General features: G+C 36.3%; 5 protein-coding genes across 9 annotated transcripts; 2 read left to right on the plus strand and 3 right to left on the minus strand.

Moving 5' to 3' along the window:
* Positions 1-153: 153 nt before the first annotated feature.
* On the minus strand, positions 154-3,106 carry CAHbeta (carbonic anhydrase beta). Of its 2 annotated transcripts, XR_010734222.1 has the most exons (5): positions 2,516-3,106; positions 1,927-2,011; positions 1,035-1,222; positions 403-898; positions 154-346 (listed from the first exon to the last, which is right to left on the minus strand). XR_010734222.1 is itself a non-coding variant. In XM_066303106.1 (4 exons), exons 1-4 carry the CDS (start codon positions 2,606-2,608, stop codon positions 497-499), a joined length of 768 nt encoding a protein of 255 aa, XP_066159203.1. In that variant the 5' UTR covers positions 2,609-3,106; the 3' UTR covers positions 154-496. The 2 variants fall into 2 exon arrangements, 1 of the variants encoding a protein (XP_066159203.1); XM_066303106.1 differs by having other exon boundaries at positions 154-898.
* A 122-nt stretch (positions 3,107-3,228) lies between these two features.
* Positions 3,229-6,632, minus strand: RagA-B (Ras-related GTP binding A/B). Its single transcript, XM_066303102.1, has 3 exons — positions 6,174-6,632; positions 5,998-6,097; positions 3,229-5,936 (listed from the first exon to the last, which is right to left on the minus strand). The coding sequence occupies exons 1-3, from the start codon at positions 6,183-6,185 to the stop codon at positions 5,131-5,133; spliced, it is 918 nt and encodes a 305-aa protein (XP_066159199.1). The 5' UTR covers positions 6,186-6,632; the 3' UTR covers positions 3,229-5,130.
* Positions 6,633-6,941: 309 nt separating this feature from the next.
* On the plus strand, positions 6,942-13,761 carry Pak (serine/threonine-protein kinase PAK 3-like protein). Of its 2 annotated transcripts, none has more exons than XM_066303080.1 (11): positions 6,942-7,186; positions 7,355-7,611; positions 9,483-9,651; positions 9,749-9,918; positions 10,223-10,375; positions 10,505-10,653; positions 10,717-10,894; positions 10,951-11,152; positions 11,205-11,320; positions 11,376-11,594; positions 11,877-13,761. In XM_066303080.1, exons 2-11 carry the CDS (start codon positions 7,357-7,359, stop codon positions 11,958-11,960), a joined length of 1,695 nt encoding a protein of 564 aa, XP_066159177.1. In that variant the 5' UTR covers positions 6,942-7,186; positions 7,355-7,356; the 3' UTR covers positions 11,961-13,761. The 2 variants fall into 2 exon arrangements, with proteins under 2 accessions (XP_066159177.1, XP_066159176.1); XM_066303079.1 differs by having other exon boundaries at positions 6,944-7,186; positions 7,351-7,611.
* A 297-nt stretch (positions 13,762-14,058) lies between these two features.
* Positions 14,059-16,760, minus strand: SelR (methionine sulfoxide reductase SelR). Of its 3 annotated transcripts, none has more exons than XM_066303119.1 (4): positions 16,486-16,758; positions 16,165-16,278; positions 15,675-15,836; positions 14,059-14,772 (listed from the first exon to the last, which is right to left on the minus strand). In XM_066303119.1, the coding sequence occupies exons 1-4, from the start codon at positions 16,592-16,594 to the stop codon at positions 14,582-14,584; spliced, it is 576 nt and encodes a 191-aa protein (XP_066159216.1). In that variant the 5' UTR covers positions 16,595-16,758; the 3' UTR covers positions 14,059-14,581. The 3 variants fall into 3 exon arrangements, with proteins under 3 accessions (XP_066159216.1, XP_066159217.1, XP_066159218.1); XM_066303120.1 differs by having other exon boundaries at positions 14,059-14,736; positions 16,486-16,756; XM_066303121.1 differs by lacking the exon at positions 14,059-14,772 and adding an exon at positions 14,779-15,447 and having other exon boundaries at positions 16,486-16,760.
* A 382-nt stretch (positions 16,761-17,142) lies between these two features.
* Hs6st (heparan sulfate 6-O-sulfotransferase) lies at positions 17,143-23,707 on the plus strand. The gene is made up of 5 exons (XM_066303087.1): positions 17,143-17,604; positions 18,156-18,330; positions 19,736-20,003; positions 20,289-20,500; positions 20,650-23,707. Exons 1-5 carry the CDS (start codon positions 17,419-17,421, stop codon positions 21,078-21,080), a joined length of 1,272 nt encoding a protein of 423 aa, XP_066159184.1. The 5' UTR covers positions 17,143-17,418; the 3' UTR covers positions 21,081-23,707.
* Positions 23,708-23,760: the final 53 nt, after the last annotated feature.

Raw genomic sequence — 23,760 nt, forward strand, 5'->3', positions numbered from 1 at the left:
ACATATTTCTGGAATAAGGAAGTGAAATTGAGGTAATTAAGTTGGAGTTGGTTCTTGCGTCTCTGAATGCCGCGGTGCAACTACCGCGATCCCCATGATTTAGCTCTGGGTACGGACATCTTGTAGATGGACTCTACCAAATAAAACTTCACATTAATCTTTAAATTCGGTTAGCATTTTATTTTGTTTGTTCACATCTAAAAGAGACATTTAATTATCGTAAAACTTAATCGCTAATGTTCAAAGTTTTCACGACTAGATAAATTATCATACGCGCGGGGATAATTGGAGGAAACACTGGAATATTCGCATAATATGACGTTTTTTACGAGTCAGTCTTAGAGTTCTGCAGAGAAAAGTATTTACATAAAATGCATTGAAAATTACAATAAATAAACCTACCGGGGCCAAGTTATTCGAAATTTCCTGCCGAATTTTCGGCGGAACTTCGATGGTGCGACCCTCAATCGATCGGGCCAACCACCAGCAAATCGAACTAAGAGTAATATTGCACCACCTCCTTAAACAAACTCTCAAAATTGGTCTCGTCAATCTTGACAAACCTCTTCGCCCCCCTGCTAAAATAGTAGATGTCCCCCGTATAGATATCGAACCACAACGCGTGGATGTGCAGCTGGTTTTTCTCTAATCTCTTCTTCAGGAACCCGTAACTGGCGATATTCTGCAGCTGTTGCAGAGTGTTGATTTGCGACAATCTATCTTCTATGTTGAATTCCCCTTCGGGGTCGATGTAGGCCACGAATTTCCTCAAGGGGGTTTCGGCCTGAAACAGCAGGGGTTTGTCGAAGTCGTGATTTGCGAGATCATTGAATTTTTCTATGCTGGCAGTGCAATGGGAGCAGAGCCAGGACCTCAAGGGGGATAAGCGTCGATTTTCCTGAAAAATTACGAATGGAAATTACCACCAAATACCATCGAACCGTACCCCTGATCATTGCCATCAACCATCTGTTATTTGATGATCAGCCTGTCTTGACCTCTACTGGGTGTGGATTAGCGAACTCAATAGCTACCTGACTTGCAAATTGAGGATCTCTGAGTTTGTAAAGCAAATTGATGGCCTTGCAATCACTATGCCCGCAAACGATGATGTGCCTGATGTCGTTCACCACACATCCCAACTCCAAAGCTGCAGGCTCGTTGGTGTTCTGTTCATCTGGGAAATGCTGAGAGTGGGGAACGATATTCCCTGCGTTCCTGACTAAAACATAAAGGAGATGAGCCCTTCGGTTGCGGTATTTCTCACAGTTGCGCAGACTTTGCCCTTACGGGTGCTGCGATCCTTTACCGCTCTAGCACCAGATAATAATTTAATGAGGTGGTTCTCTCACGTCAGGATATTATGAAGGTATCCACAAATTGCGAAATTAAAATTATGATGGACGGTTATCAAAAGGAGCATAAATAGAATATGTGGTGAAAGTGGATAAGACTGAGAATAGAGTAGGGAAGCTAACAACCCACAAGGTGGTGCGAATGCCAAGGAACCCTGTTTGGCCTCATATGGAACTCGACAAACCGGAAATGTTAACCTAGAGTAACAGTAACTGCTAATCGGGACTAAACTTATGTTACGCTGAATTAACAGGTGATGGAGACACCACCATGGGACAGTAGAGAACCTCTCATAAGCAGGGAATACTTGATAATTTTTGGAAAATAATCTTCTGGAGTTGGGGAATCACATCCCAACAAATACAGGGGGCGGCCCTCAATTGACAATATTGTTGCGAAGAGCGGCAGCTGCCGACCCCCCTGTAGACGCGACATTGCAGGCTTAACGTCACGTGTAATGAAATGAAATACGAAATGTAAAAATGGAAATTATCAATTTTGGATAACGTCGATTTAAATTTCGATAATCTTCGCAGAATAAATTAGTAGTGGACTATCTGCCTTACTTACTTATAAACATGTCCCCAATGTTGGTTTGCGTAAACCTTGTGGGCAACATTCTACTGTCTATACAGGTGAAGAACACAGCTTTTGGCTGAAAAGAGGATATTGAATCAAATTCGTGCAACAGTGCGAATTCCCCGCAGATGTTACCTACCTGATCTATTCTACAGGAATTTATTGCATTAAAGACAGTATAAACGTATAAAAAAATGTTTAATTTATGGCTTTAAAGAAATTAAAAAAAAACAGACCACTTTTTTGCCTAAAACGTGGATGACCTTGCGGAAATGCGCTCAAGAGCGGCAGTATGGGTCTAAATAGGTGAAATACCAATCTATTCCACATCAACCCAACAGAAGTTATCTCAATGTTAATTTCCTTTAATAATCTCAACAAAAGAAAAAACTTGCAACATTTAAAAACACAAAAGTTTCAAATGCGTCCCGCACACCCCCCTCCAAGCCCCCACACAGGCGCGACACGCACCTTATGCGCACTGAGGCCAAAACCATGAAATAAAATTAATCAGTACGCGCACTTTCTAAACCACAAAACTTATCACATTATAGAGACTGACCGCTGAAACTGGACTTACCGTGGGATTATCCTTGACTTTCAGGAACTGCTGGACCATAGTGTCCCTCGCGGTAACTCGGTACTTCATTATGCCCTTTAGCAGCTTATCCATGATCGATTTGAATTTGATCTTTGATGGGTGCCTCGCGAACAGACGACCTCTGGTCGGATTGCGAAAGTGGTCAAGGTCTCATTAATACACATTTTTACACTAACATTGCATTTCATTTGGTGCGTTATGGACAAAGTTGTTGGACTTGTGGTGTGTTGGACTTATGGTGGCGATGGTTTTGGGCCGCCCGCGCTTATGGCAATCTTATCTTTTCTGGGACGATTCGATGTTGGCAAATATACCTATGTGCGCTGGAAAAATAGCAATAAAGCCATCTACAGTTTTCGAATGAGTTTATGTGCATAGTGGTGGGATGTGTACGCGCAGTACCGGCTTCATGGAGGGCGAACTTAGCCGGTGGCCGCCCAAAGAGGGCGGCGAACTTTCACGGCCTGTGGTTGTGCTTAGGATGAGGTGAAAGGGGGTGGCCGGCGGGGGGATTGATTGAAAAGTTCGCCCAGGGCGCTAGCCTCGCTAAGGCCGGCCCTGTGGGCACGCATGTGAACCACTATTTGTAGCTGGTTTCAGTGCGTGGCCTCATTGGGATCGAAGGTTAAGGTGATGCATGTTTTGATCAGATGCGAGAGCGGACTTTCGTTTATGGTTAAAATAAACTGAAATGTTTTAATAAAGTTTATTAAAAATATATACACAAAAATTAACATTAATAAATATTTGCAATGTTATCATCCTCTAATAGACAAAATAACAAATCTTTAACATGAACGATTTCGGGAAATTCATATTTACGGCAATTCCTCTGAACGTTTAATGGGCGTTTAGAAACCGAAAAATGGGGAAAACGCATTGAAAATACTCCCGTACGCGGAGCCTTCGCAGTAAGGGGGCAATCTTGGGAGCATTGAACAAAACCTATTGAACCTGGTGGCTCCAAGAGCATTGAAAATACCAAAAACGCGCAATATCCTGTAGATGTCCCATCCTGCGGGCACATACAATCTCATTAAATTACATCCGACAATATAGAAAAATAGTACTTTGAAGGTAGATCGAAGTCTGCTTAAAAACTACTACACGGATTAGTTACATATCTCAGAAACCCAATGAGCAGCATTTTCAGGGAAATCGCGCTCTTCATTGCCGCACGTACGTTCAGATCATTTTATGCGCTGCTTCGTCGCCTCCATTGCTAAACGAGAAAATCGTCTCGAAAACTACATAAAACTCGTAAAATATCACCGTTCGCGAATCAGTTCGTAGAATTTCATATTTTCTTTTATTTCACAACGACTCGTTTGCTATTTGGCAAAGGGGACACGTTACCGCTAAAGCTCCGTATCGCGCGGGTCCATCTGCAGAGTCCCTGAAATATGCGATTGCGATGTCCTGAAATGTGTTTCATACGTATATTACATGTGTTATGGCACTATCAAGTATATCTGAGAAAGATCAACAGAGCATTCGTTTGATTAAGGTCTCGGCAGCTGTTGAAGATGGCCTTAGCCAGGCTACTGCTGAGTTACACGTAACTGTCTACCAAAGGTTTAGGTATGGTGGACAGGGCATGGAAGAGGCATTACTTATTATCGCAAGTATAAGAGTGGAATTGCACGAAACAGTGATGTATTGAAAAGTACAGTCAAATCCCGACTTACATTTTAAGAGCGGCTGAATTGCTCATGTTTAAAAAGAAATGAACGTTGGATGAGCAGTCAGTTCGCTGCAAGAACGCATGAAAATGTGGAGATGTAACGATGAATGGTATTTTACGATCTATTTTTGCTGCAACAACGTTTAAGAGATTCATCGGGTTCTTTAATTGTCATTATATTCTGCTTTCAATTGTAACTGTATCCTGCATTAAATAAATTTTTCCCCACATAATCAAACCTCTATCTATTACACATAACACAAACACCCATACATTGGGCACACTACACAGAGTCCGGCTGGGAACTGCATCATTTAATTATAATTGAACTGGTGCAGAAGCGCGGAGCTAAAATGAAGCTTAAAGTTGTAAAAGGCCTTTATCTTCCCATATACTTTCGAATCGGACTTATTTCCGCGTATTTATGTTAAAATGAGAAAGTCGACTGCCAGTAAAACCGACAGCGTTGTCTTCTTTAAAACGAATTCGATAATGGGGCCCCATTGATTTTAGTATGACTGCGAAGATTCAACATGTTTTCTAGCCACAAAATTTGTCCTTCTCCATACTAGATCAATGGCGTTCCTAGTGGGACACCCTGTGTAGGGTCTTTCATTTATTTAAGGGAAAAAAGGTGAATTTCTTATGTAACTGGAAGTGTCCTCATCTTGGGAATATTTTAATGGAATGGCCCCCGTTAACTCTAATACACTGATGATTATTCAGATTTTTCCTAGTTTTAGTCCTTCCATAATTGAATGGCACAGTTCCTGGTGAGACACTCGTCTCAGTTTGAAATCAACAATTTCACAGTATAATAAAGGACCTAATTTCACATTGTAACAAACTGAAATGATTACACAGGACTTAGAATGTGCCTCCTGACAAACCAACTAACAATTCCCTAAACCTATCGGCCAATGGAAGAATTTGACACTTTTTCTAGCTGCTCAAAATGTTTCCTTGCATTCCTAATGTTGATAAGGGTGACCTCAGAAGGGATTTGTGGATCAGACATGATCACCATTACATAAGTGTTACTCGTAAACATATCAATATAAGCTGCGAACAGTTTATTCCTGACCTCCATGCTCTGAAACTGAGCTGCTAATTTGGAACAGGATAATTTGAACTGTTTTATGATGTTGGAAACTTTCTCAAATCGTTGCATGTCTCTGTGCTCTTTTCTTTGACTATGTGAGATGACCAAAAATGTGGCTTTTTCAAATAATAACACTTCATCTGCATCAACTATGTTCGCAAATTGTTGTAAACTAGTTTCTAATTCCTTAACATTAGGTATTAACATGTAAACTATGCTAGACCAAGCTTTGTAAAGGGTTTCATCCCAAATAGATGTCCTGAAACAGGTACAATCTAATGGTTTTGACAGTCTTATTAGATCAGATTCGCGTTCTTTGAAAATAACATCTCTTTGATCTTCAGCTACTAAGTCCATTTTATGGATTAAGCAGAATATTTTGGCATCCCTAGAATTTTGAAGAATTGCCTCTAGACATGACTGATAATAATGCATATCCTTCTCCAGTTCCCTGCTCTCAACATCAAACACATAAATGAGTACCTCAACGTTTCGGAATATGTTATCTCGTTGAGAAGCAAAGTAGTTTTCCATGAATGCCTCTTGACCTCCACAATCCCATAGATTTAGGACCAAATTGCCAAGAAATCTTACATGAGAATGTTCGACATCAACTGTTGGTAAGAGTTGTTTTTGGCATCTACGGTTGTGGTTTGGGCAAATAACAATACTTACTTGTGGCCCCAAGACGTCTGGTATCTCGTGCAATATAATTGGCAAATATAATAGATCTCATGCTGGTCTTACCAGACCCACTCTTTCCCATAAGTAATACCTTAAATTATTAAAAAAGGATGAATAGTTGGTTTAGTTAAGATATATGATGATTATTTCATTATATTGGAACTTGCCTTTTTCTTCATAATGCAGGTAGAAGATTGCAATAAAAAGAAAATAAACAAAATGGAATAAAGGCTGACTTTCCTCTCTGATCCTCAGTTTGTCTGTGTATTTTTACTAGTTATCTATAATCCCTTTATTTGATTTTAGATTTTTGATGAAAAACCAAAAATAAAAAAAACACCTAAAGATTTGTCAGTGTCATTTATTGTTATATTGACACTTTTCTTACAATTACCTAACCATGTTTTTGAGGCTATTGTTCCGACTATGTAGATAATGTAAATTTTTTTAAAGATTGTAAAATCGAACAAAGCAAATAAAACGTAAAGCAAATTCCTGCAAAAATATATTCTCTCAATTTATTGATTGCGGATATTGAAATTATGATCCCATTTGCTTTAGATTAATTTTTCTCTTCGCGGTTCTAGCAAACCATTGCCAGCACTTTTCCAATCTATAAATTGTGTTACGGCTTCTTTGTAAATTACTTATTCCAATCTTTGCAGACTCACTGAACTAAGACCTTAAATTTACACTAGATTACAAAGCCAGATCGAATCAAGTTCGGCAGATTTATAACCAACTTCAGCCTTTTAGACGGGGCACCAAAAACTTTTTCTAAGAGCCAATAGAACACGTGCAAAAAGAAAACGTTCCGGTTTTTGGTTGAACGACATTTTCAGACAAATGACAAACAGGTAGTGCTGTAACAACGAGAGCGCTACATGACGACAAATTTCCTAATTGGGAAATTCTGATTCAAGCGTCCAACTATTTATCCATCTTTGTTTATTATCTGCTTTTAGTTTGTGTTCACGGAAGACGTATTGCGTACCTCGATGTTTTAATACCCAAAGTTGAGGATCGTAAAATGGTGGACACCGCTTTTAATTTTCGATTTTAATTTGTTGTTTTTGTACATGTCTCCATCGTAAATGTCTTCTTTATAAATTCATTTTAACTTTCCTAAGGGTTAAGACGTATTTCTAGTGTTTGTAAGTGTAGTGCCTGTCATTTTTCGGTGAGTAGGATAATGGAGATAAAGGACCTTTTGTAGCAAAGCTGACGCATTCTATGTGTGGCCCGCCCATACAAAAACACTTCAATCTTCCTTTTCCAGTCTTATCTTTACATATCTACCAGTAAACAACACTGACACCAGTTTAGCAACCTACGCTTTTTTAGCTAGACATGTCTTCGGATGAGGAGAAACCACCAGCACCCCCTGTCCGATTGACCTCAAACAGGGGCAATGAATTTGTAAACACCATCACGGTCGACCGACCTCTTCCAAAGGAGCCCGAAGATGCAGACAGGAAAAAGAAAAACACTAAAAACAAGAAGACTTCAATTTTGTTAAAGTCGGATAAGCCAAACATTTCTTATCCCACAAATTTTGAGCATACTGTGCATGTAGGCTTTGACCCGACATCTGGGGAGTTTACGGTAAGTGGATTTTTGAGCCTCAAGCTTGTCATTTTTGTAGAGTAGGTAGAAGCTTATTTTTCTATGTTTTTAACAATGTAATTCATTTATTAAATTTTACATTTTACAAGCGGCCCATGAAAGTAAGTAATATTTGTAGGTACAGTTGTTTCCCAATGGTTTTTGTTTAGTTGCATTGAGGGAATATGAGTTTTTCTTAGATTTTTTATAATGTAATTGTACAGTTTGGTTCTTATCCCTGGCGAGAGGCAAATTAGATAATGTAGTACACGTAAAGAGACAATATAGTGTAGTGTTTAGTATCCCTTCTCCTGTTTAAATCTAATTTTGATGCACCTTTAACAAGAGGTTTTTTTAGTATGCACCATTTTCCCATTCTTTATCCTTTTGATTTAGTCTTTACTTGATACATACTGTGAAAAATACTGGAAAGTGAGAGTAGTTATCTCTGCATGCTTCATACCAATTTTCTACTTTTATTTTGATCTAGTCATGTGGGTGGGAGGAAGGAAAGAAATTTACATATTTTATTAGCAGCTTAACTGCTAAGTATATGTGGAAATAAGGTTGGTTTACTTCAATTATAAAGGCAAATAGTTCAAAAATGGTTGGAAAGATCTTAATCAATAATAGACATTCATCAATAAACATCTTTATTATTTTAGTTTGAAATTTACAGTGTTTATGTGGAAGTAGGTACATACATTAAATAATAAAATCATAAAATCAAGATTTACAAGCAATTCTACTTTGCCTTCGTTCTGTGAAATTAAACAGACATAGCAAAAAAATAAAGTTACTTACTACTTGAGGCATTTGTTGAGATAACAACTGAATTGCTCTTATACTCATTGCAAGTTGGCGGTTGAGCTTAAGTCTGAGTGTGACTTAAATTAACACTTCCACATGTTGAACTATCAATTTAAGCTTCCCTTATACTAAGTGTAGCTTAGCTAATTAGTCATAGCAAGCAGCCTTTAGAGTTAAAGTCAGTTAGTAATAATGCGCTTTTCTTGGTTGTTCTCAGGATGTGTTCAAGTTTATTTAAGTATTTTTCATAGATGTTGGATTTGAACACAAAATGATGAAAATTAGGAAGCTAAGTAATAAGCATGAGATTTTATTGAAGGAGTCAGCCACCATAAGATATGTGAAATATTAAACGAAACTATGATGAATATTCATTAAAAAAAAAGTGTTAAAGTACCATATTTATCCAGTGGTTACCCCTTTAGACTTCTTCTTTCTTGTATTGCATGATACTCTAAGAACTTTCTGTGGAAAGTCAACAATTTACTAGTTCAAGCAGTGTAAATTTTAGCCTAAGGCTTGGAGTTAAGCTCAGCTTATGGACCTTCAGAAAATAGATGTTGTGTTTGAAGGTCCAGCTCAATAATAGTTTGAGCTTTACTATTAATATTACTACCTTGATAACAATATAGCCAAGATAAACAGAATCAATAGTTCTGTAGCTGTTCAGATTTCTGCTGAGTCTGGTCACTGAATCAAGTGTAAGATTGAACAAATGGATGTAGGTATAGGAACCTGTTCACACAAAAGCAATACAGAGCAATAGAAAGGTTTTTGTGGATTTATTGCTTCTACTCCATATGGCATTAGACAGAAAGAAAGCTCAGTATAGTCGAAACCTTGGTTAACATTGAATGTTGCTCCTGTGTGGCAGGGTTTTAAATAGGCTTAATTTTTCCCTAATTCCACATCAATACTTCCCAATATTTTGTTTATTCTCTGTTAGATGTCTCTTTTAGAAGAAATTTACTGTCAATAAAATGTTCTGATATATCTTATACTCAGAACACAGTGATTTTTGTGCAATTTGCTTGTTTGCAAAATTGTTTTCTTTGTTATAGGGGATGCCTGAAGCCTGGTCCCGTTTGTTAATGAACTCAAACATTAGCAAACAGGAGCAGAAAAACAACCCCCAAGCAGTGTTGGACGTTCTTACATGGTATGACAATAGTTCTAAAGAACCGCCAAATGCTAAGTATATGACGAAGGCTAGTGCCACTACCCATTCTGGTAAGTTTCTTTGATGAACACTAAATCCACAAAATTTTCTATAAATCTTTGAATGCATTTTTCTTAAATTGTGTATTATGCTAGAAATATTTATCAGGGTCATCCGTAAGTCGAGTATCTAGCTCCAGTCCAAGTAGCACCACACCAACTGATATAGAAGGTGGTCCGCATTCATACCACAGTCCAGCGCACGCAGCTAGTTCCGAAATTGAAGATGAGGCTCCTCCTCCTCCCATTGCCAGTCGGCCTGAACGCACCAAAAGCATTGTAGGTTTTCAAAAATTAAATTAAACTATGGGTTAACGCGAATTTTAATCTTAAATCAAAAACTTGGAATTTGTCAAGTGAGAGGATGGCAAATAAACCCATTGCTGGGGTCATTTACTACAAAAGTCACTTGGACTGCCAATTCTACTTCCTTAACATTGTGCCGCATATTTCGAAACATCCTGTATTATGAATTAAAATTAAATGAATTGAAATTTGTTTGGTCAGCGGATTATTCTCTATCAATTATACAAAGTTTTTGTTTGAATCTGATTTAATTCATAAGAAATATTTGTTTGTGCAGTATACTAAACCTATAGAAGATGAAAAGGTGAACGTGAATTCGATGTCAACTCCGCATAGCTTAAGTCCATCTCACATAACTGCAGCGTCGGCCACGACCACGACGAATTCCAACAGCACAGGAAATGCAGCGCCTGTTTTAGATCGTAATAAGGTGAGTCAAAAACTTAAGATTTGTGATATGCGATTTTATTTGCCACGAAAATTTTCCGAATTTCGTGAGTGTGGCGTTAATTTCTCAGATCTTGTACAAAGTGTTCTATTCATTTATTAAATGTTTCAGAATCCTCCTGGACCGGAGATGTCACGTGCGGCGTCCGAAAAGCGAAAGAAAAAGATGTCAGACGAAGAAATATTAGAGAAACTGAGGAGTATTGTTTCAGTTGGTGATCCAAATCGAAAATACACGAAATTGGACAAAATCGGCCAGGGGTGAGTAAACTTATAAATTCCCTGACCTTTCGGCAAATATAATCCGTTTTGCTGCGCTTCCAGGGCTTCTGGAACAGTTTATACAGCCATAGAAACAAGTACTGGCATGGAAGTAGCTATAAAACAAATGAACCTGTCACAGCAACCTAAAAAAGAACTGATTATAAATGAAATTCTTGTGATGCGGGAGAACCAACACAGTAATGTCGTTAACTATTTAGATAGTTATTTAGTTAATGAGGTAAGATATTGTTGTTCTTGCTATCAGCGGGCCTCTTAATGAAAATCCACTCTTAGGAATTGTGGGTAGTGATGGAATATTTACCAGGAGGGTCTTTAACAGACGTCGTAACTGAGACATGTATGGACGAGGGGCAAATAGCTGCTGTGTGTAGGGAGGTGTTACAAGCGTTAGATTTCTTACATTCAAACCAAGTCATTCATCGGGATATTAAGTCGGACAATATTTTATTGGGTCTAGATGGATCTGTTAAATTAAGTATGTTTATTCTTTTTTCTCTATGTCATTTTTTGACGTTCTGATTTCGTAGCGGATTTTGGTTTTTGCGCGCAAATCAGTCCAGAACAGTCCAAAAGAACTACCATGGTAGGAACTCCATACTGGATGGCTCCCGAGGTGGTTACGAGGAAGCAGTACGGGCCTAAAGTATGCCCGATTCACAATTTAAAGTTTTTTAATACTTACAGAGAAATTTTCTTAGGTTGACGTGTGGTCGCTTGGTATAATGGCCATAGAAATGATCGAAGGTGAACCTCCGTACCTCAATGAAAATCCACTTAGGGCCTTATATTTGATTGCGACGAACGGAAAACCAGATATCAAGGAAAAGGAGAAGCTGTCCGCGGCTTTTCAGGACTTCTTGGACCAGTGCCTGGCCGTTGAAGTTGATAAACGGTCGTCCGCGAAAGATCTCCTTAAGGTTAGTATTCGGCATATGATCAAATTTTAGCTCTGAGGATTGAACCTATAAATTATACGCATAAACAGATATTTGGAGTTATTGTAAGGAACACTGTTATTATCATAAAGACAGGAAGACCAAATTATCAGTAGCTCATTTATAATTGAATGGTAAATTAATTCATGTACACTGCCAGTGAAATACCCTCTTAAATCATTTCTTCGATATTTTGCATGTACTTCAAATAATTCACCCATTTATAGGCACGTAATTTTTAGCTAAACTTTGATTCACTTTCAGCATCCTTTCCTGAAGTTAGCCCGACCATTGGCCAGTCTGACTCCTCTAATTTTAGCCGCCAAAGATGCAGCTAAGCAACACTAGCGTTAAGTGCATCAGCCCGCTAAAGGGCTGATAATATAAATGTTGTTATGTGACAGACTATATCGTATGTTGTTAGAAGAGCATGCAAACAATCCTAAATTTTGAATTCTCATTTCGTTTTTATTATTATTATTTACTCAGAGATTTTAAAATGCCGGAAGCATCAATGATAGCCAAAAAATTTAGTCATGCATTTCTAATACCATATACAGACATTTCTTAGGGATGTAAGCATTTATTAGAGAGAAACCGAGTGTATAAATGAAATGAGACTGTGCCTAATTTCACAATAATATGCGCGCATATAAGATGGTAAAAAATAGTATAAATATGTATAGGTGACTATCGAAAGTATATTTTATAAGAAAATAAACAGATTTGAAATTAGTTCTCTAGGGCTACCAGATCATGTGCTAATTTCTCTCATTCATAAAAAAGTACTGGTTGTAATTGTATATTGTTTGCCTATAGCCCTAAAGAACTAATTTCTATGGTTCGTTCACAAGATGTGAATATGTAGCTTCCTAGTTTGTATTTAGTGCAAGACCGATATTTCCGTTCATTAATGTTGGTTTTAAGATGTATTGATTACACCTAATACTGTGCGTGTTTGAAGGTACTTCATACATGGAAGAAAACCAACTCTTTATTGCAGGCGCGACAAAACCTCACCCAAAAACGATTCATTGATAGGCCTGGATATTTTTCAGATAAACAAACGTTTTGATTAAACTAATTTAGGGTGATCAGATGCAGGAACACCTCGTTCTATATCTAATTACCCCAAATCACGTAACTATGACGAACATATTAAATTTGCTAGAATGATCTTGATAAAAATCTGCAGTTATCGAGTTAACTTTTGAATTAAATTGGTTTTTCAGCTTAAAGTGCGTATGTACAGGATTTTCAACTAAATATTTACCTCTAATGTTTGAACATACTCTAATATATGCGTATTGAATTAAATAAAAATAAATCTAACTTTTAACTTACCTTACGATGGGACTTATTGGTGATAAAGAAAACCGGACATACAGCATGCTCTTTGTTATTAATTATACGTTCGAAAAATCGGCATACATTTTAAATAGTCTATTAGTTCTGGTTAGTTAATTTATATAAAAGACGCGTCACTCAGACTATTTTTAGGATATTAATCGCTTTAATAGACGTTTAAGTAGATATTTTTCTTTTAAGCAACAAAACGGCTTCGATTTTATTTGTATTTGTTTTAATTGTAAAAAAAATCATATGATGATGATATATGACAGTTCTAAGATAAGGGAACGAAATGTTAAATCTTTCCTGATGGTAAATTCTATATTATGACCTCAATTTCAAATTTATTATGAGTATGTTATCGACTAAATGATTAATAGCTCAAGTGATTTCTGCAAGGAATTTTAGTGCCATTTTTTGGGTGATCCCAAAAATTTTTTTAGTCCTTCGTGAACTGATTTAATGTAAATATTTGTTGTGAGCTTTATTAGGATGTAAAAAGTATTTCATGTATATTTATTTGGTACTACCCTTAAATTAGCCATATCACATATAATATTATACGTTTACTTTTTAATATGTTTTGTAACGAATTATAGAATATTCCTGTAAACATACATTTTTGGAAAGCCCACGTTAGTCGAAGCGGATATCTGGACGATGAATGAGAGTGTTAACTAAAAAACTAGTAATAGTATTTTTGCACTAGTATTTATGAAAAAATGTGATTGCGTAGACATACTATTGTTGCCAACAAAGATAGTGTGTGGTATTAAAAATTCTTTTTTAATAACAAAAACTGTTTTTATTTCACAAGCAGGTTTCAATATTGATTATTGCTACAGCTGTTGTTGAGAACACTCGAATATCAGACTAAGCTTTATTGTTTTGCCTTAATTCACCTACGTCATTTTTTCTGAAGGAGTAACAATTTTACGATTGGCAGTAGACGATTTTTCTACGAGGTAGAGGGGCGGTGATTAAAAATTTTACCTAGGGCGCCAGGCTTACTGAGGCCGGTCCTGCAAACCACGAATATTCGAAAATTCTATGGATACCATACCTACTCCAGCCTTCTCTCTTGTAAAAAAAACACTTTTCATGCAATCAACATTATATTTTTTAACATTTTTTCATTTTATTGTTGCATATAAAAATAAATATGTTTTAATATTAGTAACAATACATTCACAACACGCAATAGTAGTAGTAGGAGTAGTAGTAGTATACGATACAAATTCAGTACTACATCGAGATAAATACATAATTTGGTTGATTTAATAAACGCATTTCTGTACAGAAATTGGCTGAATACAATCATTAGTAAAACTGAGAAGAGCAAAAGACTCCCAGAAAACTATATTTTGGATGAGACTTAATTATCTTTTATTTAATGGCTCCTTTCTAAGTGCCAATTTATCAAAGCTCTGCTAATTTTATCAACCAGATATTTTGGATTGATTGGCCATTTCTCCTTATCTACGAAAACTATCTTGCCGGTAAAGTTGCCAGAACATTGATCTAGAGGCCCTAAGCAAGACAACTAATAACTAGGCAGCTGCGCGTACAAGATATGTATACACCAATAAACTCTATCCTTCAACAAAATTCCACAAGTTTCACTTACTATCCCCCGCTTTTGAATTCTTCGCTATAAAATTCAAACTGGCCGAATTGATGCAAAACCTCTTCTTGGTCGGAGGTGGTCCATCGTTGAACACATGTCCCAAGTGTGACCCGCACTGTGCGCAAGTAACTTCGGTCCTGATGCGGCCTGGTTGGGATATGAGGAGTAAAAGGTTTGCTCCAACTGATGGTGGCGTGGGGCCAGAGGAGAGAGGATGGGAGGTGGCGATGTGTGAGGAGGGTGCGGGTAACCAAAAAAAACCAATGAAAGCGGGTGATTGATAAGAATGAGAAACGAAAATCATAATAAAACAAGTGTCGGTTTGTGTAAGGTGGTGTATACGCAGACCGGACCAGAGCGGGAACAAAAAGAAAACAACTACATTAGCCTCCCAGTAGGACTAGTTTGTCGTCAAATGCAAATGATAGCGTGTTGAAGGGTTAGCGAGATTTAAGCCACACATCTACGGTCTAGTTGGGTTAAGGAGATCAGGACAGTCACGTGTTTATAACCTCTAAACTATTGTAAAGATAACCAATGCTTGCGCCTTTAGGATTTATTTGCTCTGTGCCCTATTTTCATCCAGAGGGCCCCAAAATAATACACTGTAATATACACATTTGTACACCTCAGGTACTATAAAAGGTGTCCTGAATAAAGAGTATTACATATAAGGATTATGGAAATGGTGGAAGATATAAGGCGATAAGGTTTGTTCATGATTTAAAGAGGCGGAGCGTCCCTTCGCTAACAAGATCAACCCTTCTGTATGATCTCATTTGCATAATCACCAATGTAACTGACTTTATTTGGACTGCCCTGAAGTCTTTAGGTTGAGCTTTCGATGACCTTCCCATTCTATAATTACATTTCGCTGAATACAAAAAAAAATTCAATTCGCCAAATAGTCAAGGTATAATTTAGCCGTACGAGTTAATCATTAAAAAACATTGTTCAATGGAGCAGAAATATATCAAAGGCAGGAACTAGGAAGGTCACATAACAACAATCAAACCAAAACATGAAATTATCAATTAGTGGGTCAGCTTATTAGTTAGAGGCAATAAAATATACAAATTTTTTACCTCCACTGGTATCTGGGGTAAGTTTAACTTTCCCCTGGTCTAAAACATCGTTAAATGCTGGCCAGCCGCAGCTAGAATCATACTTTGTGTCAGAGCTAAATAAGGGCTGTTCACAGACTAGACAGGCATAAATTCCTTCTTCATAGAGTTTATTGTAACAACCTGTGGGGATGGAAAAAAAATTGTTCAGTTGTTGGTGAATGTAAGGGGGAAGTAATTCAGTGTAGATTTGGCACTTCTGAAGGCTGAGTTTACCTAACTTTCCCATTCCTCATTCTTAACCCTTTATTTTATATTAGTACCATTAATAGCAATGCCATTAATAATAAAGTAATAAATAAATAAACTTCCTAAGGATTCGTTTTATTAATAAGATTATGTTTGAATTTAGTTGTTTAAATGGTACTTTAGTGATGAGCTGAATAAATATAATGTTAATGCTGGAGATGATTAAATTAGAAAGAAACCTAATAGCAAGCGTAATATTTACCAGAAAAAGGCCTCTCAGTTCCCTTTTCTTGAGTTACATGAAACTGCAAAGGAGTGAGCCTCTTCCGCAATTCCTCCTTATCCACATTGATACTTTGACTCATGGTTAGTGCTCCTGTAAAAATTTAAATGATTAAAACTTTAGAAAATTTGTTCTATGGGTCTGAAGCGTATTGCTCATCTTTTTTTTTTATTTTCGGATATTTTAAAAAAGTTACAAAATTTATTACTGACAGTGATATCAGCAGTCAGTAATATGTACAACTCCAACTATCTGATAGCCCTGAATCTACTTTAGTCAATTTCAACAAAGGCTATTTACCCGTGGATTGATAAGTATTCGCTATAAAAGTAAATCCAACTCCGGTTCTCGTAGACCAAACAGGACGACGGATAACGCACAGCCGTGCAAACCTTGAAAAACTAATCATAAATTTTGACAAACAGGTACTTTAATACATTTCCAATGAGTGAATCTAATTAATAAGGTTGAAAGCGGTCTCATATTACGTAATTTAAACGAAGAACACTTTAGCTTTCATTTCTCAATTTGGACTGGAAATTGATTTGAGAGAGGGGGACATTTTTTGTTCAATTGTCGGACAGAATCAGCTGATTGTCAAATTTTCTCAGACTTACACGTGCTTTTTATAAAACTGTGTTCAAAGTATTCGAAGATGTGTTCCAGTTGTAATGAAGAATCTAAAAAATATACTCCCGAAAGGTAAATCCAGGAAAGTTCTAAATATATTTTGGTTAGAATTCTAGGGCTTTTTAAATTAACTTATACTTTAATACCTTTTACAATCGGTTAAAATTTTAGTCCGTTGTCTACATTATAGACACCGACATTTTGTTTTTGGAATTTGGTACAATCTTTACATACTATACTTTATAATTCACTGTCTTTGTCGTCAATTGTTACTGTCACTCAAAAATTTGTATTTTGACATTCTTCTATTTATTTATTATTTTTGTAATCACAATCGAGACCAATCAATTCACCATACAGCACACAATCACAGTTGAATCTGATCAACTCTTGGCCTTTGTGGATTTGTGTTACGTTCTCAATCCGCGATCTTTAATCTCGCTATTGTTAAATTTATATGGTGGTTGCAGAGTGTGATATGTGATCTATTCTTGATACTTCTGTAATTGTGTAGGTCTTAGAAGAAGCTGCAACATGTTCGCGGGAATCGCGCCCTTTTAATCTACCCCCAACAAGACAAGAAAAACATCCATGGAGTGAATAATGAAGAACTCGAAAAGCGTATCCGTTCAAGTACTGGACAGTGATATAGCCCTTGTTTTGCCTAATGGTGTTTATGAGATCAAACAAATGGAGGCGAGGTCTTCTAGGCTGAAGCGGATTTGCATTTTTTGTCTTGCCCTGTGCCTGTTCGGGATTTTTGGATTCGGGTACTTCTGTCCCGAGAAAGTAAGTAGTATTAAGAGTTGCTGTAAAATAACTGTTTTCCAATCTTGTATTACCTTTGAGTTAGCAAATGATAGATACGCTTTTACGGTGTCCTGGTGAAATTAATGAAAAATACTAGTAAGGTCATAGCTTAATATTATTTAAATTAAGTAAGTAGCGACTTTTACTCATGGAATGATAGAGAGACACCAAACGTTCACCTCTATAAAACTGACAATTGCATTTTAAATTACCATTATCAGTTCAGTGCCGACTGGATTGTCAATGTGAACAACTAGAGATTCATGTTACTAAACGATTACTAGTGGCAGATATCCCAATAAAATTGTAGCTCCCTGGATGAAAAATATCAGAAGAAATGCAAATATGCATGTGGATCCCTTTTTATATTGTATAATACACATTGTGACCCAATATAATATAATCTGTTTTTTATTTTTATTTTTTCGTTTTTTATTTATCTGTTTTTAATTTTTTTCTCTCACAAAGGACTCTCCAATTATCAGATTCCCTTTTTAAGATTGTTCAATACATTCAAGTCTTTGTTTCAGGTATGTGCTTTATCATCTAGAGACGTAGTGCCTCCAGTAGATGACAACATGGGCAAACCGCTTCTTTTGGGAAGCAACAAAATTGGCTTAAGCTACGACGATATGTTAAATGACGACTTTGCTTTTGACATGGATTCGCACGACGTAATGGTATTCCTTCATATGCAGAAGACAGGTAGGTAGAAGGCATTTGTACTTTACACACTCAACGAAAGAAGGAACGTATACTATTAGTAAACAAGAGTGGCTACATATTGCCGTACAAAACTCTTGGAAATTACTTTTGCAGACTAATCTATTAGGGGCAGGAATTACAGACTCAAATTGGGAAGTTAATATTTACATTATTTTTCTTTTGAGATAGGAAATGGGCCATTACCCCCAAGTCTATTACATTCTTGGCCAGTGTCTGTCCATAATATTTAAATTAAGCTATTTATAAATTCTTATAGCGTTCATGACGTTACGCTTTGTCTACTTATTTTAAAATTTAAATAACCTTATTATATGTTTCCTCTTTTTATGTTGGATGTGGGGATAATAATTCTCCTTTAGTGAAAATATTTACTGAGATGTTCATTGTTTCAAGTTTATTCAGGAATTTTAACTGGTAAATTTAGCTGCAGAAACCTATAAAAATGGAAATAAGTCTTCAAGTATTCTTCAAACTCGCCGGGTGTGTCCGAGAGGTGGTGCGCCCCCATTAGTTTTTCAATCCATTGAATGATTTTTTTCGACAACATATTTGGTGTATCATTAAATTAAATGAACTAGCCAATTCGAACATTCCACTTAAACCGGAAATTCCGTCAATACCTGAATTTTAGGTGGGACACTGTATATTATTATTTCGTTCAATGAGGCTTTCTTGGTTGATTCAAAAAGTACGGCTAAATGCGAATGGAATAGTTCGCGGATAATGATTCCAAGAGTAAATAAGTTCAATAACATAAATTCAGCCACTGACGCATTTGAATCGAGTTTGCCAACCGGAAACTATTAAAAGTTGGCTTCTTCAGTGATCGTAGACAGAGCGAAGTTAAATCGATGAAGCTAGTTAGCACATCTAAGCAATAAATAAATAATCTTTAAACCAGTAATTTTTTTTATTATTGCAATATGGGTTTAAAAAAACGTTAAATTATCTCCTCATGAAGAGCAATATATTTATCGTAATGACGACAATTTTATGGTGTTATACGAATATTACTCTGATATGAGAAGTACCAGATAAGTTTTTCGATTAAACGACAGAAAAATTAACAATTTTTATTTAATATTTACGTTTTTAATATATAGATAATCAAATATTTACACAATAAAAAATAAATATAAACATACAAATTGGGATCATATACGGTTGCCTTCGCCATATTTTCAAGAAAGGTTGTTTGTTTTTAGATGAAAAAAGAATGTTATTATTCAGTTAATTTTAATTAAGAGTAGTGTGCCATTTTTCCTCTCAATCAACCCTTACTTATATGTGAAGCGTTTTCAAAAGGAAAGAAAGAATTAACAATGCGCCTTCAACTATTTAATTTTATCTTAGACTACATTTAAGGTTTTCTAATATTTTTCAGGTGGAACATCATTCGGCAAGCACTTAGTCCACGATTTGGACTTGAAAAGGCCATGCAAATGCCCTTTAACCAGGAAACGTTGTTACTGTTTCCGGCCGCATTCGAATCAAAGCTGGCTGTTTAGTCGATACACTACCGGTTGGAAATGCGGCCTACATGCCGATTGGACAGAATTGACAAGTTGCGTGGATGAGAAGTTGGACGCACTTGAACAAGTAGTAAAAAGACGTTATTTTTATATTAGTTTACTACGCGAACCAATAGCAAGGTAGGTGGGCGATACAGTCGGTCTAACAGGGAAGTAAACCAATCGCGGATCGTCAAAAATGTCAATAATTTCAAATTTATTGAATGTGTATGTACATCATGTCTCATAACTCGAAACAAAAAGAGCTAAAAAAATTTCCTCACGGATATGTAGAGACCCAAACGCATGGACGGTTGTAGACAGCCTAAGCAAATAGATGGATTACTTCCTGAAGTTGAATGAGTGGCTTTAATGACGTGCAGAAAGTGGGGGATTAATGTAATTACATATCAATATATATTTTAGATATTTGTCGGAATTTAGACATGTTCAAAGAGGAGCAACGTGGAAAGGTGCTCGACATTGGTGCAAAGGGCGATTAGCCACTTTAGATGAAATTCCCTCTTGTTATGACGGAGATAACTGGGAAGGAGTGGAATTAGATGACTTTATTGATTGTGATAGTAATTTAGCCGCCAATAGACAGACCAGAATGTTGGCGGATCTAGAATTAATCGGCAAGTTTAAATAGCTTATGCAATGGAAATTGTCGACAGCGTTATACAGAGTTTATCCTGTATACAAGATAACAATTTGACAATTTTCATTGGCAAAATATACTGTATGTAGATTCGCAGTGAAAAGGTTTTAATTTCGTTATCATTAGGTTGCTACGATCAAAGCTACATGCCCAAAGCTGACAGAGACCGAATAATGCTAGCCAGCGCCAAGAAAAATCTGCAATCGATGGCATTTTTCGGCTTGACTGAATACCAAAAAATATCCCAATACATATTTGAAGAAACCTTTAACCTTCGCTTCGCCATCCCATTCGAACAAAACAACGCAACTGTATCTAGCTCAACTATAACGTCGTTGACTACAGCACAGGCAGCCAAAATAGCCAAACTAAATAATTTAGATATAGATTTGTATGATTTTGCCAAAAAATTGCTTTTGGCACGATTTGAAAAACTGAAGTCAAGAGACATCGATTTCCAGCAAAGATTTAATCATTTAGGAGTCCTCAGCTGGAAAGTAAATCCGTCAGCTTTTGACTGGGACAAATTGGATGATTCAGACCCGGACAGGAAATAGCATAAGATGAAAAAGGAGTGAAGCTTTGAAGGTAACATTCTTCAAATCTATAAGATGATTGTGATGAACAATAAGAGTTGAATGAAGATATTTAATAAGATGTATGTAAAGTTGCCCAAGGTTTAGAATCGAGGAAGTTTTAGTTAACCAAAACAACGCGATTTTGTTTATCGAATTTGATCAGTTGCTATTTTTTTAATACTCAAGATTAGCTTTAGGAATAAGTGTCCCAAGTGTTGTAGGTGCGATTACATGAGCTGGAATGTGTCATAAACTAAAAATTGCCTTTAATGAGGCAACGATTTTGTAGCGGATTTGCAGCCAGAGGTGTAAAAAATTGATGAGTTTTGTCTGGCATTTTATAGGTCTCTTTAAGGCAGCTTTAAGTGACCGTTCCGCTACCTTAGTTAAAGTGTATCACATGATTTATTGCCCTTTCATCCAATTTTACCAAAGGTAGAGAAACAGTTGTTGGATAAGTTTACTACGTACGTAACTAATTTCTGATCTAACATTGACTGAGCTTCAAAGTAAGCAGTACATTTTCTGTGTCATCTTCTACATCTGGTACTATTAAAACTAAATTATGTAGTTTATGTTTATTGTGTATATTTAGACAGATAGTGTTAATTATGTAATTATGGGCATTTATGTTCCCAATTTTAACCATCTTTATATCGAGATCCCAGCGGTCCCATGTAAACGGGTGAAGGCAAGTTTATTTTTTTGTGCCATATACCAGATTTACATATTATACTATCACTCATCTTTTTAAGTTACTAATTGGACTGATATAAAATAACAGGTATTATGGCGTCAATGACTGCAAAAAAATAATTTTATTCAAATTTGAGAAAGCGAACGAACTCAGTCTTCTTCTTTGGACTTGAGGAATTTTTTTAATATTGATTAGAGGAAGGTGGTGCACATTGAGATGAAATTGAAAGATTTACACGTCTTTTGGGGTTTATCATAAAATATGTTTATATAGCATTAAAATAGTTCATTACCTAACAAGAACTGAAATTCATATTTTACCGCGCGCTGATCGAAATGTACTAAACGGAGCGAACTGGAGAAACGATCTGTTTGCATCTTACTTTTCGAAGCGGAAACGATGAGTTTACGACCAGCGGTGGTTGTTTTATTTTCTCGCCACGTCGCTCATCTTATGAGCGGTAATATGCAAAAAATATCCGTCGACTTTGGTACTGCACTCATGTCAATGTTAAATAACTGCAAAAATATTTTAACATTGACACATACTACTTTGATTTACGTGCGGTAAAGTGTCACTTTCAGCTCGCAGAGGTGTGCGATAAAGCAACTTCCTCGTAGGAAAAACTTACCAGACAATAACACCCTGGGTTATGTTAACTGTCGTGGTCTGGTCTATGCTTAACGCTTCCACCGAATGGGTTTGCAACTATTTAAACTGCTTGACGGGATGCGTTCAGTATATGCCCGACAATGACATCCCTGTAAAGCAATGAAAATAAGGTATGATAAATTTATATAATATTTTTCGTTATTAGAAAGAATACAAAAATTATTGTCAATTTATTTCCATATGATGTTAAGTTAACTTATTATTTTCCATCAACTGAAATGATCTCGTTCAATTTACTGAGAACAGCTGCAACTAAATAGCTCCATGTGGGTACTCTTGTTGCAATAATCTGGTCACAAAGGAGTCGTGAAGGCACAGTCGCTTTTGACAGCTCGAATTCTCTTCATGAAAGTCCCCTTCTTAAAATCATTGACGAATCCTCGCCTTGAAAGATTTTGGCAATGCCTTATAAGGGATAAAGATAAATACCGTGCAAAATTATACATTTTCAACTTAATAAACGTTTGGTATCTGCGGCTGTTTTAGCATTGTCGTCGATTTGTGATCTTAAAAAAAGCCGAGGAGTTTTTGCAATGTGTCTTTTTTTATAAAAATTTTGCGAAAAATTCGATATCTACAATTTTTTGCATTTGTGTCCAACTTCGAGGTCTCAAAAGTGCAGTTCGAACTATATTGTGAGCAGTTTATTTGGTACCTTACAAATTCTCAACTACCGACTTCCATTTAGGCATAATTTGTATTAGTATTACATAACATATCGTCTTAATTCATGGGTTGTTCTTAAGTGCAGCATGTATAAACGCAGTCTAGATTTATAATGTATCATTATAACATAACAGATTTGTAACGAGATGTCGGTAATAAGAATTTGACGATATGTTTACCATTCGCAAATCTTCATTTCTTGATTTATAGTGCAGAGATAAATACCTTTTCCTCGTTTTCTCCGAGATTAAACTAATTTGCCACTAAGGCGGAATGCATTATTGTTGCTTAAGGGAATATCATCCACTTAACTTTAGGGTTGCTGTAATTACGCCGCTCTATAAAAAAAAACTGAGGCACAATCACATGTAGTATTCAGATTGAATATACTATTGTATTTCGACTTTTTTAGTTCGTAGGAGAGATTTGATTTTTATATAGTGAAATTATGAGAGCTTATAGAGTTATACCAAAGACTTATTATGTTTTTAACTAGATTAAATTTTATATATTTCCTTAATCATTTTAGTGCAATTTATATAAAGTTTATTTGGAAAACCTTTATTCAAGCGTCACAAAATACATTCTTTTCTATATAAATAGTCCAGCTTTTTATTTCCCGGT

The sequence above is a fragment of the Euwallacea fornicatus genome, chromosome 4, assembly GCF_040115645.1.
Source record: "Euwallacea fornicatus isolate EFF26 chromosome 4, ASM4011564v1, whole genome shotgun sequence".
NCBI classification, from domain to species: Eukaryota; Metazoa; Arthropoda; class Insecta; order Coleoptera; family Curculionidae; genus Euwallacea; species Euwallacea fornicatus.

What these genes read in the sequence shown, in the direction of transcription:
- CAHbeta (XM_066303106.1), bottom strand. Translation starts at nt 2,608, where the DNA reads ATGGATAAGCTGCTAAAGGGCATAATGAAGTACCGAGTTACCGCGAGG. An exon ending in AAGTCAAGGATAATCCCACG is followed by an intron (nt 2,012 to 2,515) that starts GTAAGTCCAGTT and finishes TCCTCTTTTCAG; the next exon opens with CCAAAAGCTGTGTTCTTCAC. An exon ending in CATTGGGGACATGTTTATAA is followed by an intron (nt 1,223 to 1,926) that starts GTAAGTAAGGCA and finishes TTTATGTTTTAG; the next exon opens with TCAGGAACGCAGGGAATATC.
- RagA-B (XM_066303102.1), bottom strand. An exon ending in CAGACGTCTTGGGGCCACAA is followed by an intron (nt 5,937 to 5,997) that starts GTAAGTATTGTT and finishes TCTTACCAACAG; the next exon opens with TTGATGTCGAACATTCTCAT.
- Pak (XM_066303080.1), top strand. Translation starts at nt 7,357, where the DNA reads ATGTCTTCGGATGAGGAGAAACCACCAGCACCCCCTGTCCGATTGACC. An exon ending in CTGAACGCACCAAAAGCATT is followed by an intron (nt 9,919 to 10,222) that starts GTAGGTTTTCAA and finishes TTGTTTGTGCAG; the next exon opens with TATACTAAACCTATAGAAGA. An exon ending in ATAGTTATTTAGTTAATGAG is followed by an intron (nt 10,895 to 10,950) that starts GTAAGATATTGT and finishes ATCCACTCTTAG; the next exon opens with GAATTGTGGGTAGTGATGGA.
- SelR (XM_066303119.1), bottom strand. Translation starts at nt 16,594, where the DNA reads ATGATTAGTTTTTCAAGGTTTGCACGGCTGTGCGTTATCCGTCGTCCT. An exon ending in GAATACTTATCAATCCACGG is followed by an intron (nt 16,279 to 16,485) that starts GTAAATAGCCTT and finishes AAATTTTTACAG; the next exon opens with GAGCACTAACCATGAGTCAA. An exon ending in AACTGAGAGGCCTTTTTCTG is followed by an intron (nt 15,837 to 16,164) that starts GTAAATATTACG and finishes CCATCCCCACAG; the next exon opens with GTTGTTACAATAAACTCTAT.
- Hs6st (XM_066303087.1), top strand. Translation starts at nt 17,419, where the DNA reads ATGAAGAACTCGAAAAGCGTATCCGTTCAAGTACTGGACAGTGATATA. An exon ending in GGTACTTCTGTCCCGAGAAA is followed by an intron (nt 17,605 to 18,155) that starts GTAAGTAGTATT and finishes TCTTTGTTTCAG; the next exon opens with GTATGTGCTTTATCATCTAG. An exon ending in CCTTCATATGCAGAAGACAG is followed by an intron (nt 18,331 to 19,735) that starts GTAGGTAGAAGG and finishes AATATTTTTCAG; the next exon opens with GTGGAACATCATTCGGCAAG.